This window comes from Pimephales promelas, chromosome 3, assembly GCF_988280905.1.
Source record: "Pimephales promelas chromosome 3, fPimPro1.hap1.1, whole genome shotgun sequence".
Classification (NCBI taxonomy): Eukaryota; Metazoa; Chordata; class Actinopteri; order Cypriniformes; family Leuciscidae; genus Pimephales; species Pimephales promelas.
In genome coordinates this window covers 41,605,177-41,619,234 of record NC_142771.1, presented here as the reverse complement: position 1 = coordinate 41,619,234, position 14,058 = coordinate 41,605,177, and the positions used below count along the sequence as shown (strand labels likewise).

The following is a 14,058-nucleotide window of genomic DNA, read 5'->3' as shown; positions in this document are numbered from 1 at the left end:
TTGTCTGTTCTCTGCTCCACACTTTCAGAGCACCACGCAGAAGTTATGAACACCATCACCAAACTAGTTAACTTTCTGAGGGCTTCATCAGCTCACCAGCATCGTCTGCTCAGGGAGTTTTTAGCAGAAGTAGATGCTCCTGCCAATGACCTGCTCTTGCACTCCAATGTCAGATGGTTGAGTAAAGGAAAAGTGCTGGCTCGCTTTTGGAAGCTAAGAAAAGAAATTAAAGATTTCCTTGCACAACAAAAAAATCACAAGGCTCATGTGTTTTTGCACTTTTTAGAAGAGGAAAGAAACATGGACACACTGGCCTTTCTGGTTGACATCACAGGGCATTTAAATGACCTCAATCTGAAGCTTCAAGGGAAAGACAATTCTGTGTGTGACTTGGTGGCTGCAGTCCAGGCTTTTCAGAGGAAACTGGACATTCTGAAAATGGATCTTGAGCAGGACTGTACACATTTTCCTTCAGTGAAGGAGATACAGGAGATCAATGTCACTGCTCATTCTGACTTTATCCAAAAGTTGATTGAAAACTTTAAGGCTCGCTTTGATGGCTTTCCATTGGGAGATCAGCTGATGCTCTTTGTTAGGAGTCCATTTTTTGTTAAGAATGTTATTTCTTTCTCAAAGGAGGCAGTACATATGTACAAATGGGTTAATGCACAGGCCCTTCAAATGGAGCTATTAGATTTACAGGCTGATGTAGTGTTAAGAGAGCAATGTGAATCCTCTGACCCGGTCACATTTTGGCTGCAGACTGTGCCAAAGGCAAAGTTTCCTGTACTTAGCAAAGTGGCAGTGTACACATTAACAATGTTTGGCTCTACCTATAGCTGTGAGTCAGCCTTCTCTACGCTAAACATCATTAAGAATAAGTACCGCTCACAACTGACCAATGACCATGTGCATGGATGTCTGAGAATTGCTTTGACTCCATTCCTTCCCAGATTTAAGAGATTGGCTGCCAGTGCCCATGCAAATTTCTCACACTGAGCTAAGTTTAAAAACTTGCTTGTTTACAAAAATGTTTACTTTATTTTTTGTTGCACTAATAGAAGTATTGTTTAATATTTTTTACATAATGCATTATGAGGTGCATTATTTGTTCCCTTTTGCACTTTTGAAGTGCAATGTTTGCAAGTTTATGTGCAATAGCTGTTCACAACACTGAATGTGTTTTTCTTGAGTAGTTATGAAGGTAAATCATTTGCACTTAATATAAAAAGATTGTGACTTTCAGTCTTTATTTTTATGCTTCTGTTTCTGTTATTGATGTTCAAAGGTTTGACATTTGAATATTTGCACTAAAATGAAATAATACTTAAATGAATTTCAACAAAATCAGTTGAATAGATTTAAACAAAGATTTTATTGTCAAATGTTTTATAGTCATTTTGTTGCACTAATAGAAGTATTGTGTAATTTTTTTTATATAATGTATTATGAGGTGCATTATTTGTTCCCTTTTGCACTTTTGAAGTGCAATGTTTGCAAGTTTATGTGCAATAGCAGCTGTTCACAACACTGAATGCATTTTTCTTTGAGTAGTTATGAAGGTAAATCATTTGCTCCTAATATATTAAGATTGTAATTTTCAGTCTTTATTTTTATGCTTCCTGTTGCTGTTATTGACGTTCAAAGGTTTGATATTTGAATATTTGCACTAAAATGGAATAATACTTGAATGAATTTCAACAAAATCAGTTGAATGTATTCAACTGTATTCAAGTATTCAAGATAAAGATTTTATTGTCAAAGATTTTGCCAATTTGTTGACATTGTTACAATTTAATAAAATGAAAGCAAACTTATTTTGTCGGGTGTTTTTGCATCTCCGGACCCTCGTTTACTGGGCTGATCTGGTTAGTGGACCTCTTGCCAATTTAGTTGGGGACCCCTGGCCTACACCTTAAGGCGGGCGTACACGGTACGAATTCTGACGGTCGGAAGATCGTATGCCCAGGCACACTTTACGAGTGCGTTTATACAAAAATCGTATGGAGGCAGTGATATACGACACGATTTTACGACCTGCTGAATTCCGAAGAAATCGCACAAAGTTCCGCACTAAAAACTCTCATAACTGCATATAAAACATTGATACAAGCCGTGGTTATTTTGCTATAGGCTCGTTTTCAGCACCGCGAAACGGACGTCCGGACGGACATAGTTACGGTAGGCTACACATTCAAAAATAAATTTCAAGCTCTCTGAATGATTAATTAGCCGTTTAAACCACCTCATGTGAGCGTTTGCAATTCATTTTGCTGCGAGAAGCTATCGCCGTGAACGGGGCTTGAGTGAGCTTGAGCGCGTTGTGAGAGTGAGGGCGCGGGTGCCAGATCCCGTGTTGCAAGATCCACATAATGGAAAGGTGCCAGTATCTGGACTTGTTTTTTGGATTAATGTCACGCTTTAGGAAGTTATTAAAGTGGTTTGTAATATATTTATCTTATTTTCAAAACACAAGCTTTGAACTTATTTTGGATTTTTATATAATTTCTTTGTTTTTGTTAGTTTTTGCTTGTTTTTCGTAGCAATATCTGGCAACATTGTTCTGTCGGCATTAATAAAAAAAAGCTTAGGCTGTAGACAAACTGTTATTGCTTTTAGGAGGATACAAACATAACCTAATGATCATCGTGATGTGTAAGAATCTGTAAGAAATGTATAACACTATCAAAAACAATAGCATAGCCTACAGTTGTTTCAGAATGAAATATGCCAAATACTGGCCAGTAGGAACACGGCAGATGCTGTTTAGTTAACCTTTCACAAAGTCATCATAAAAACATTAATTGAAGCAGTGTTTCTAGTAGTCCACACCATTTTCGTATTTCTTCTGTGGATTTCCTCAGCTCCCGATTGGTCAAATTCAGATAGATCGACAAATCGGCTCATTCAACCGCATACACCTCACGAATGCAAGCCAACAGCTCCCGAACTTTTTCGACATGCTTAAAAATTATCGGGAGGTCGAGAGGTGCTCGGCTCGGCTCGTATCTTCCTCGCACACGATACGTGCCGCGACATGCGAGCATAACCGATTTACACGCGATTTCCCCCGAGTGAAAAAAATCATCTGCGAGCTCGTAAAACAGCAAAAAATCGCACCGTGTACGCCCGCCTTTAGCTATTTGCAGCTCCCTAATACAATGGCAAGCAGTTAAGTTTTATAGACGAGGCATTCATGTTTTCCATTTGGACCCACAAACTTGCTTAGCTATATAGTTGCAAGCACATAACAGTTATAGAGCAACATGTTTCAATTTTCAAAGTGTTTGGCAATATTTCAGCAGTCAAACATTTAAAAGATCCTTTGAAAGTTTAGGTTACCATTCTTGTGAAGAGCAGGTTGCACTCTGCTAGTGGGGGAGGGCGGGGCACGTGAACTGCAGTCTCCAGCAGCAGCACAGAGCTGCCGGTGTTGCCTGTCTATAAATAATGCCGGGAAAAAAACTATCGGCGAACGCAGCAGCCGCGTATCGGCCGATTCCGATACACGTAAAAACCACAAATATCGGTCCGATATATCGGCCGGCCGATAAGGAGAGGTTTTATGAATAGCAGTGAAGTGACGTAACTGACGCTTGTAGGTCACATAATATTGACAACATGGCGAATGTAGTGCGTCTGGATTCCATTCATACTACACACATTTATACTAGGGCTACACAATGTATCGTTTCAGCATCGATATTGCAATGTTTGCATCCGTGAAATGATAAACTTTTAGTCTTTTAATCTGTGGACACTTCAAAATTATGTAAATAAATGAAACATTTTAAATTGCCATTACAGTGCCACAGGAAATCTATAATGATGGGGGTAGTATGCTCATATTTCAATTCAGTTTATATTATATTAATATTTTCACACTCACAGAGCTTTTCTGCAGTTCCTCAGAGCAGGTAACAGTCTCCTTAGACCCTCTTGTGAAGATATGAACTTGTACTTTTTAGGGTCAAACTCATCCATCACCTCCTCTGACATCAGGATCATGTTTGCTAAAGTTGAACATTGTGCAAAAGAAAGACGTTTGTCGTTTGTTCCAGATTGTAAAAATGTCTGAATTTCATCAACAATAGAATTATTCTTCATCTCAATCAAGCAGTGTGACAGATTCATCCATCTTTCAGGACTGACATTGTTTTTTTGACCTCGTTTGAGGTTGTGGATTATGTTCTTGATGCTCTCTGGGTTGTTCTCTGTGTGAATCAGCACATCCTGTAAGAGTCTCTGGTTGGACTCCAGTGAGATGCCATGAAGGAATCGAAGGAAAAGATCCAGGTGTCCATTTTTACTCTTCAAGGCTTTACTCATTGCTCCCTTCAGAAACACATCAAGAGAAACATTCCCAGATTGGGTTCTGGACTTTCCAGTGAGGAACATTTTCAGAACTTCACTGTTTTTGTGTAAATAACAGAAAAACACATACAGTGCTGCAAAAAACTCCTGAAAGCTGAGATGTACAAAGCTGTAAACCTTCCTGTGATAAATTACAGATTCCTCCCTAAAGATCTCAGTGCAAATCCCAGAATACACTGAGGCGTCAGTGACGTCTATGCCGCTCTCAATCAGGTCCTCCTCATAGAACATCACATTGCCCTTCATCAGCTGATTGAAAGCCAGTTCAGCAAGTTTCACAATCACGTCTCTGTTGGACTGCAGGAGTTTCTCTGGATCTCTCTCTTCATACTTCTGGTTCCTCTTATGAGTTTGAATGAGGAGGAAGTGTATGTACATTTCAGTCAGAGTTTGAGGGATTTCTGCACTGAGATCTTGTTTCAGGATGTTTTGAATCACAGTGGATGAGATCCAGCAGAAGACGGGTATGTGACACATGATGTGGAGGCTTCTTGCTCTTCTGATGTGAGAGATGATTCTGCTGGCTTGATGCTCATCACTGATTCTCTTCCTGAAATATTCCTCCTTCTGAGGCTCATTGAATCCCTGAATTTCTGTCACACGGTTGATGTATTTGGAGGGGATCTGATTGGCTGCTGCTGGTCTGGTGGTGATCCAGATGAGAGAAGAGGGAAGCAGATCTCCTTTCATGAGGTTTGACATCAACACACCCACAGATGAAGACTCAGTCACATCAGAAACTTTCTCACTGTCTGAAAACATCAGTGTCAATCTGCTTTCATCCAGACCATCAAAGATCAACACAACTGTACATTCATCATACATCTCTGAGTCCAGATCTCGAAGTTCAGGATGAAAGTCCAGCAGAAGTCTGTGAAGACTGTACTGATGATCGTTAATCAAGTTCAGCTCTCTAAATGGAAGCACAAACATGAAATCTACATCCTGATTGGCTTTTCCCTCGGCCCAGTCCAGAATGAACTTCTGCACAGAGACGGTTTTCCCGATTCCAGCGATGCCTTTAGTAAGAACAGTCTTGATTTTGTCTTTCTTCTCTCTTCTCTTCTCCTCATATCCTGGTTCAGGTGAAGGATCAAAGATGTCATTGCAGTGGATTGGAGTGTCTTGGAGGTTCTTGTAACTTTTCTCCATCTGTAGCACCTCATGTTCTTCATTCACTCCTTCACTCTCTCCCTCTATGATGTACAGCTGTGTGTAAATCCTGTTCAGGAGAGTCTGATTCTCTTGTAGTTTGATTCCCTCAAATAAACTCTCATATCTGTTCTTCATGCTGGTTTTGTGCTGGTCTTTGACTCTCTGAAGATCATCAAGCACTGGCTGGTGAGAATCGAGCTGCAGGGCTGCTTCTGTGTCATGATGACTGATGTGTTTCTGACAGGTGGAGGATGTGCTGGTCTGACAGGACACATATCGGATCTGCTCAGCTCTCCCACCACTGAAAACACAGTAAGACAGAGACACAAAAACAAACAGAAAAGACCTTAGTGAAAATAAAGAAACTATTTAAATATGTTTAATATGAAAATCATACCACATGTAGAAATAAGTGTTTGCTCTTTCAGACAAATGTATATCTATTGTAGTGTGATATGGTTACATGTAATTAATTAGCATCTAAATGGAGACTGATGAGAGATGATTTATTATAAGAGACTGCAAACTCAGTTTCTACATTTCCTAGTTGCACATTAAAGTCCCCTTTGCCACAAGTGAAGCATTTGAAAAGTCAGAGAAGATTATATGTCTAAAGAACTTGCCACTTTCCTTTCGTATCAAAAATTTGTGATTTTTCTATTTCTAATCACAGATTTAATTTGATCTTGATCAGCTGATATGAATCCTGCTTTTTAAAAGTTCCTTCATATTTGCTCTCACTGTCTGGTTTGAGCAGTCTTGAATCTTGACTTCCACTTGTTACTTGTAATACATGTTAAAGAGCTTTAGCCATATGAAATGTGTCCATGTGTCTACCTGATTGTACTCACACAGGGTCAAAGGTCACTGCTCCATCACTGAATTGTGGGGGCTCTTGCCTCTTCATGGACACACAGTTGGATACTGGAGAAGCTGTTCTCTTTCTCTTCCTGATGTTGATACTGAGGAAAAACAAAAAAAAATATTTAAAAAAAATGTTTGTGCATTTTTTTTGTCTGCTCCACTAAATTAACACTGAGCAAAACTGTTGTAATTTATAGAGCAGTATATATGCATTATGCATAGTTTTAGAGAGAAAACATGCGTTATTAATGGCAGGGTAAACAGGGCTAAAGGAGCGCGATCATGCGATCGTGAAGGCATCAATACAAAGTTGATTCTGTGCTAAATGTATCTAATATTTCATTGTTTTTAAAGTGTTATTGATTTAATTAGGCGTTGAGAATCACAAAAATTATTGCATATTTTTTTGAGGACACTTCCATTGTAAGTGCCTCAGCGTAATCCCAATTTTTTGCTTTTTGCAACGTAAAAGAGGGATGGATCATTATAACGCATTACAGTCCTTCACGTCTATTGCGATCTCGAAACTCCGGCCAGTTGATAATACCTAGAATATCAAAATCGACTGCAGGCGGGAGATCCTTTTCCTATTTAGCACCAAAACCGCGGAATAGTCTTCCTAAACTTGTCCGGGAAGCAGACACTCTGTCAGTTAAAAGATCGATTAAAGACACATCTCTTTACCCTAGCATACATCATACACTATAGACTGCTATAATTCAATGTTAGGCTGCATAGGTTAGGTCAGCCGGAACTGGGAACACGTCCCTTAAATCCTGATGTACTCGTAACATCATAAGAAGAATGGCATCTACGCTAATTTTAGTCTCTCTGTTTATCCCGAGGTTTTTCCGCAGTCTGCCGGATCCAGGCCGTATCCAGATCTGACGAGGAGCTTCACCTGGACCCGATGACAACGCAGTGCTGAAGTGCCAACTAGCCTCTCCCTATGGAGGATCCCTTTCCCTCTCTACAGATAAAGCACTGTGGAAATTACGGTTCACGTACCAACCGCGAAGTGATAAAATAAAAAATTCTGTATCAAAATTTATAGGCAAGACAAGCAGTTTGTTACTGCGCATGTGAACACCATCAGCGTTTATCACGGGTTCAGTTTAGAGAGAACGGTGTCGTCTTAGCGGACCCTAATTTAATAACAAATTATCATAAACATTAAAAAATTTAATTATTCAAAAACCGCTATAAAACCAAACCAATCTCTGTTAGCTTAAATGATATGAAACAATATACATTGTTAAAAGCGCTACATAAATGAGGATGACTTAACGGCAAAGGAATATTGCGGATTCAGTAAAAGTGATGCTCAATTGACATTTTTGGGATAATGTTTATTACCACAAAAATACCTCTTCTCTTAATTTAAACAAAACAAAAACACTTTCATTGCAAGTGCCTCACTGACCGTATAATCCCAATTTTTTGCTTCTTGAAACGAAAAAGAGAAATGGATCAAGATTTGTTTTGTCCTGAAATAACATCGAACATGTTTGGATTTGGTAGACAGTACTTGATCTGAGAAGTTTGAGAACCTCTGATTTGGTTTTTAGGAGTGGCAACTTATTATTGTAAGTAAGTAATGTTTATTTATATAGACAGACTTTTAAAGACAAGGAAGGGTCATAAAGTGCTTTACAGTAAAAAAATTAAATAAATAAAAAAATATTGGAGCATTTTGCAAATATTTTCCAATTGCCATTTCTCCTTCAGTCAAACTGACCTTTCTAGTACTAAGCTTTAATGTCAGAGGTCACCCTGATGATTATCAGCAGGCATCTGAAAGTTTACCTGGTTAGGGCCCTCGCAAGCACACTCAGTCAAGTTTTACATGTTTTCTTATAGAAATGATAATAAAGTGGGTAAAGTTTATGAATTAAAAGTTGAGCAGAATGAAAGTTGATGCGGTTCAATGGTTTCTGAGATTAGTGGGTTTATTATATTGAGCCACAAGTTTCAAGTTCATCAGTTATGAAACGAGCTCAATTCATCTAAAGTATAAACAGCTCAACAGAAGCTGTTGATAAAATTAAAAAACAGAAAGCTATGACTATGATTATTGTTTGTTCTAACCTGTTTATTCATACCTAAAACTTACTTTTTTTAGTTATTGTTATGTTTGAAGAGTTCAAATGCAAAAGCCTCTAAGTGCCATTTGAAATTTTCTTCTAGAATGATCATTTTTATCAAGCTTGTATATTTAAGTTCAGTAATTTCACTTAAATGACAATTAATAGGTAATCTTCATTGCCATTTAAGTGAAATTACTGAACTTTAATATAGAAGCTTGATAAAAAATTATCATTCTAGAAGAAAATTTCAAATGGCACTTAGAAGATTTTGCATCTGAACTCTTCGTTTATTCTTACCTGTTTGGTAAGTAAATGATCCATGATGCACTACTTTGCCTAATATATACAGTGTATATATATATATATATATATATATATATATATATATATATATAACATGTTCATATTTGCATATTTTGGCATCTTTTTATAGTCTCATCTTACATTAAGAGGTGGTTATAATAGTGTTTTAGAGTTCAGCCTAAATGCAGCCACTGCGTACTATAGCCATCTAGTGATATTGATATTGCTGCTTTTCTGTTAATTTCATACCAGCATAAGACACCACATTTTAGGTTTTGGCTGTCTGAACTTACTGGAATGATTTTTTTTTTTTAGTAAAGTTAAAGAAATATTAAATATATCATAAAAATAAGCATCATTTATATAGGAAATATAGTTATTTTAGAGGAATATAAATTAATTTGTCCACAAATAGGGAATTAAGGGCTGTAATGTGAACACGGCTTGAGTGCTAGCGCATCTTTTTTGAAGTGACTAGCAGCCTTGTCACCTGACCATGACTATTGTGCGCTGATTGGCTAAAATGGACTTATTGGGTTGTGTTCACAAACAACAAGGGTGATTGTTGGTTTCTGCCTTGACAATGAACAATACTGGTCTTGAGGCAAAGAAGAAGAGCAGAAAAAAACAATATAGAAGTAAGAATTATAACTACAATTTGTGTGAGTCATTGATGTTTATGTGATATTTTGAGGAGCTACTTTAGAACTGGAACGGACCACTAGTGGGAACTTTTTCATTTTATTTACATTTAATGCAAGTTGAATGTAAAACTTTATTTTGACTTTTGCTGTTGATTGCTTTCACTTCAGCAATAAAATCCTAAGTGTCTTATATAAAAAAGTAGCCCAAAGCATTCATGAATTAAAACTCTTAAAGGTTTTAAATCGCCAAATGGAGTTTGAATGTCACCTAGCGGCCATATTGGCTACTGCGCCTAAAACTCCCAGATATAGATAGTTTGAGACAAATTTGGAAGACAACTTGGTTGGATTTACTACTTTGACTTGCAGTTTTAGGGTGTCCAGGCACAGGCTTTATATTAATAGAAAATAAAAAAATAAATGTATGCAGCACATTAAGTTCAGCAACCATAAGTTTGGATAATTGTCCAGTCTATGTTCAAGAATAGGGTCACCAGGAGAGAGGCTAATGATGCTAACTTATCTGGATTGCAAGACTATCATCTATATAGATATATTCAATTTGGATACATATTTTATATAGCCTTTTTACCCTTTATTTGAACTATATATGCACCCATACACACACTTGTGTTTGTGTATGTCATTTCCAGTATTGTTGTTTTTAGGGGCAGTAAATATAATATAATATTATATAATATCTTGGCGCCAACAGAATCTGGACCAGCCCTGAACTTCATGATACTCACACGGGGTGAGAGGTCACAGCAGGTCCATCACTGAGATCAGGGGGAATAAACATGGAGTTGTTACTCTTTATGGACACACAGCTGAATCCTGAAGATGGTCCATCACTGAGTGTAGGAGGTTCAAGCATGGATCTGTTACTCTTCATGGACACACAGCTGAATCCTGAAGATGGTCCATCACTGAGTGTAGGAGGTTCACGCATGGAGATGTTACTCTTCATGGACACACAGCTGAATCCTGAAGATGGTCCATCACTGAGTGTAGGAGGTTCAAGCATGGATCTGTTACTCTTCATGGACACACAGCTGAATCCTGAAGATTGGCCATTACTGAGTGTAGGAGGTTGAAGCATGGAGTTGTTACTCTTCATAGACACACAGCTGAATACTGGAGATGCTGCTCTTTGAGTGTGAACAGACGCCGCCTCCTCTCTCTCCTCACACACACTCATTTCACAGCTACGGTTCTCCTCTCTCTCCTCACACACACTCATTTTACAGGTACTGTTCTCCTCATTTTATGAGAGACTTGATTCCAGACCTGTATGTGGACACAGAAAACATACACATAACACACTGAATTGACACATTTTATTTAAATAACATTTAAATTTAACAATTAATTTGGCTGCGCCCCCATTAGAGGAGTTAATAATATTGCTCTCAGATAGCCAGAGAACAACTAGGGCATCCAGTAGTGGCCACTGTGCCATTCAACACAGACGTACCGAGTTTGGCAGATCAGCCTTCTCTATCAGTGCCTCTAAACACTGGAATTTAGTCCCAAAGGAGTTTAGAGACATTAGTACATTCAATTGTTTTAAATATAAAGTGAAATTATGGTTAAAATCTATACAATCATGTACCCATTGATCATGTGAAACTTGTTGTCCGAGGCGATTTGTATGATGTTTTTATGGTATATATGTGTCTGTTGATTGTCAATTGTTCCATGAAGCTTGTATGATGATGTTTTATGGTTTAATATGTGTTGCTGGATTGTTGGTTGTATGTTTTCCTTTCCTGCCCAGGGACTACAGATGAAATTTAGCTTGTAGCTAATTCTGGTATGCCATGCCATACACTGTCCCTGTTAAATAAATATAATAAATAAATAAAATAAATTTATTTTACTTTATCTTAACATCAACAGTTTTTCTCCAATTACTGTTTTTTAGAGCAACATGTCGGCCACGCTTTCAAACACAGCAGCCTCGTTTAAAAACACTGGATTAAAAAAAAGTTTAAACACTGGATTCTCCTTCACTTTAATAACTGCTTAACTCTTGCAGGTGTTTTTCACAGTCCGTTTTCCGTCTCGAATTAAGCAAATATGGTTTTAATTTTACGCTTTTATGAGATCCTGCAACTAGGCCACACTTCTTTTCACCACTCTTAACACACACAATAGCCTATATTATAAATGAGTAGTTTAAATTCAACCAAAGATTTAGGCTAAACATTAAACTTAAAATATCATGTTAAAGGGGAAAAAAAGCATAAGTGTAAAAAGTTTAACAATTTTCGGCCATTTAATGAGTGTTACAGTAGACGTAAAGTAATTTTCCACTTTATCATGAGTAACGTTACGTCATTATGTCTGTTTGTTTAGACGCAAATTTACTCCATCGATAATACAGAGATGAAAAGTTTAACGAACTTTAACGAAAGTTTAACGAACTTACTGTAACATGTGAAGCGATTGCTGATGTTCTATCTCCTGTAATGGCGTCTTTAACGTTACAGTCGTCGGCTGCTTTCGGTTTCACTCTGTGAGATATGCGGCAGCTCCACCTTGAATGTAGTCTTTTCACACTTCCGGGTTTAGTAAGTAAATCAATAATATCTGGCCGTTTCTCAATACCAAACTTAAGCAAACTTCTTCTTGCGTCCTTGGTTGTTCGGACTTGCCAAGTTCGACTCAGGAGAACGAACTCCCGAGGACGAGAGGACGTTCTTCTGCAAATGGAACAGAACGTTCTTGAATGTTTGTTTGGGTCACTCAGCACGTTCTGCTGCCCCACAGAAGACAAGAACAGCCCACCACTGATTGCCCTCATTATGGCAACATGTACTGTACATTTTTATAGTCATTTAAAAGTCATGGATACTCCGGTTATCTCTTTTTGTATATGGGTAGTTGACGTGACGTGGCTTTTTCACCGTCACAGAAGATAAAAAATTATTTATTTCACATTTTCATCATTTAGAATACTGTAAATGGTTAAGCATTTTCTTGTTTTACATGAATTTATTGTTTTAATACCAGAGTTACTTTTTATTTTTTTTACAACTTTGAGCCACATCTCAAACTCGTCCTATGGTGTGACGGGAGACAACATTTTTTCATAAACATTACCTTTAATAAATAAAGAAAATGATGTTTAAAAATCTTAATGAGCACTCCTGGCATAATTGTGCAAGTGTCTATTTCACTAAGTGGCCAATCATTTTCCTATACATACATTTCTAAATGTATGGGAATTTCATAAAGTTTGTGACAGAAAAAAAATGTCCTTTGGTGTTACTCAATAACCTGATATTATGTTGGGCAATATCATGGACAACTACATTTAGTAGAAAGACCCCATTCAAGGTCATGTGACTGAAGACCCCTATGAAGCCCATGAGCAGTGCACATAGTAATTATTTCTCTCAGAATTGCTCAAATATTTAACTATGTTTTCAGACCACTGAAGTTGTTAAGTTTTTTTGTCCTTTGGTGTGACGCCCCTAAATTTATTTTTTTAATTTAAATTTGTATTTTTAACAGCAGGACTATGTAATATTATGCAAATGTATCATGCCAATTGCTAACAGTTCAGCAAACATTACCATAGTTATTAACATGCCACAAAAAGCTCAAATGTCCTTTGGTGTGACAGGAAATGTCCTTCGGTGTGACACTTTGGCCTGTCACACCATAGGACACAGATGTCACACAATAGGACAAGACCTCCTTAAGAAGCTATTAAAACAAATAGATAAAGTTTGTTAACATTCTTTTCATTCTTTTTTGAATGCTTAAATTCAATAATGACTTAAATTTTAATGTTTATTGCCGTTTTTTTGGAGTGTTACTAAAATAATGTATAATATAACAACTATAATCAAATATAAAGTTCATAAATACAGTGCTACTACTTATAATGCTATTTAACTTTTTTTAGAAGAAAAAAAAAAACTGAGGGAGAGATGAGTGCAAAAGAGGGGACCAGACAGTATAGGGAGCGAATTTAAAAGGATCCTAAGAAAACGACAGAGAAAGAAAATCAAACTGAATGTTTCCATATACTTCATATAGCCTACATCTTAAAATAATTTAGGGATTTTGCTGAGTGACTGAATGACTTATTATTCAGTATCAGAATAGACCTGTGTGAGGTTCAGGTTCAACATAATAAGCTTGTTATTACAGGGTAATAATCTATATTGTGTTTTATAAGAAAGTGGTTTTGTTGGGAAAACACATTAGGTCATGATTCATAATTGAGTACTCATTACATTAATTTCCCTGTTGATCCATTCATCTATCATTATTTCAAACAGATATCATGAAAAGAAGGCTCTCAGGGAATTGGAAATTTCATTTTTACCTTTGCAATGGATTTTATTTTCATGTCAGAAGCCAAGTTCCCATACACTTGTCAATCAAATTATCTGAAGTTCGGTAAAAAAAAAATAAAATAAAAAAAAAAAAAAAAACTCATGTGAATAAAGCTGGTGAAAGTGTGTTTCCATCCAACAGCTTTAAAGCGAATAAAAACCTGTGCGTAATGACGTCACCTGCTGTGTTACGATCAAATTGGTATATCGATTTGGTTTGAGACATTTTAAGGTGTTCCTATTCTTTTTCGCTCTGAATCGCTCAACGTTCAAGAA

At 37.1% G+C, this 14,058-nt stretch overlaps 1 protein-coding gene across 7 annotated transcripts in view; it reads right to left on the bottom strand.

The window, feature by feature from the left end:
* LOC120466852 (NACHT, LRR and PYD domains-containing protein 3-like) overlaps positions 1–11,969 on the bottom strand; it is a 54,960-nt gene extending 42,991 nt beyond the window's left edge. For all 7 annotated transcript variants that reach the window (XM_089128915.1, XM_089128916.1, XM_089128917.1 and 4 more), the window contains exons 1-4: positions 11,862–11,969; positions 10,177–10,717; positions 6,381–6,491; positions 3,890–5,830 (exon numbers count right to left, since the gene is read on the bottom strand). In XM_089128915.1, coding sequence (XP_088985041.1) covers positions 3,890–5,830; positions 6,381–6,491; positions 10,177–10,670 — 2,546 coding nt within the window. In that variant the 5' untranslated portion in view covers positions 10,671–10,717; positions 11,862–11,969. The remainder of the gene's footprint in view (positions 1–3,889; positions 5,831–6,380; positions 6,492–10,176; positions 10,718–11,861) is intronic.
* Positions 11,970–14,058: the final 2,089 nt, after the last annotated feature.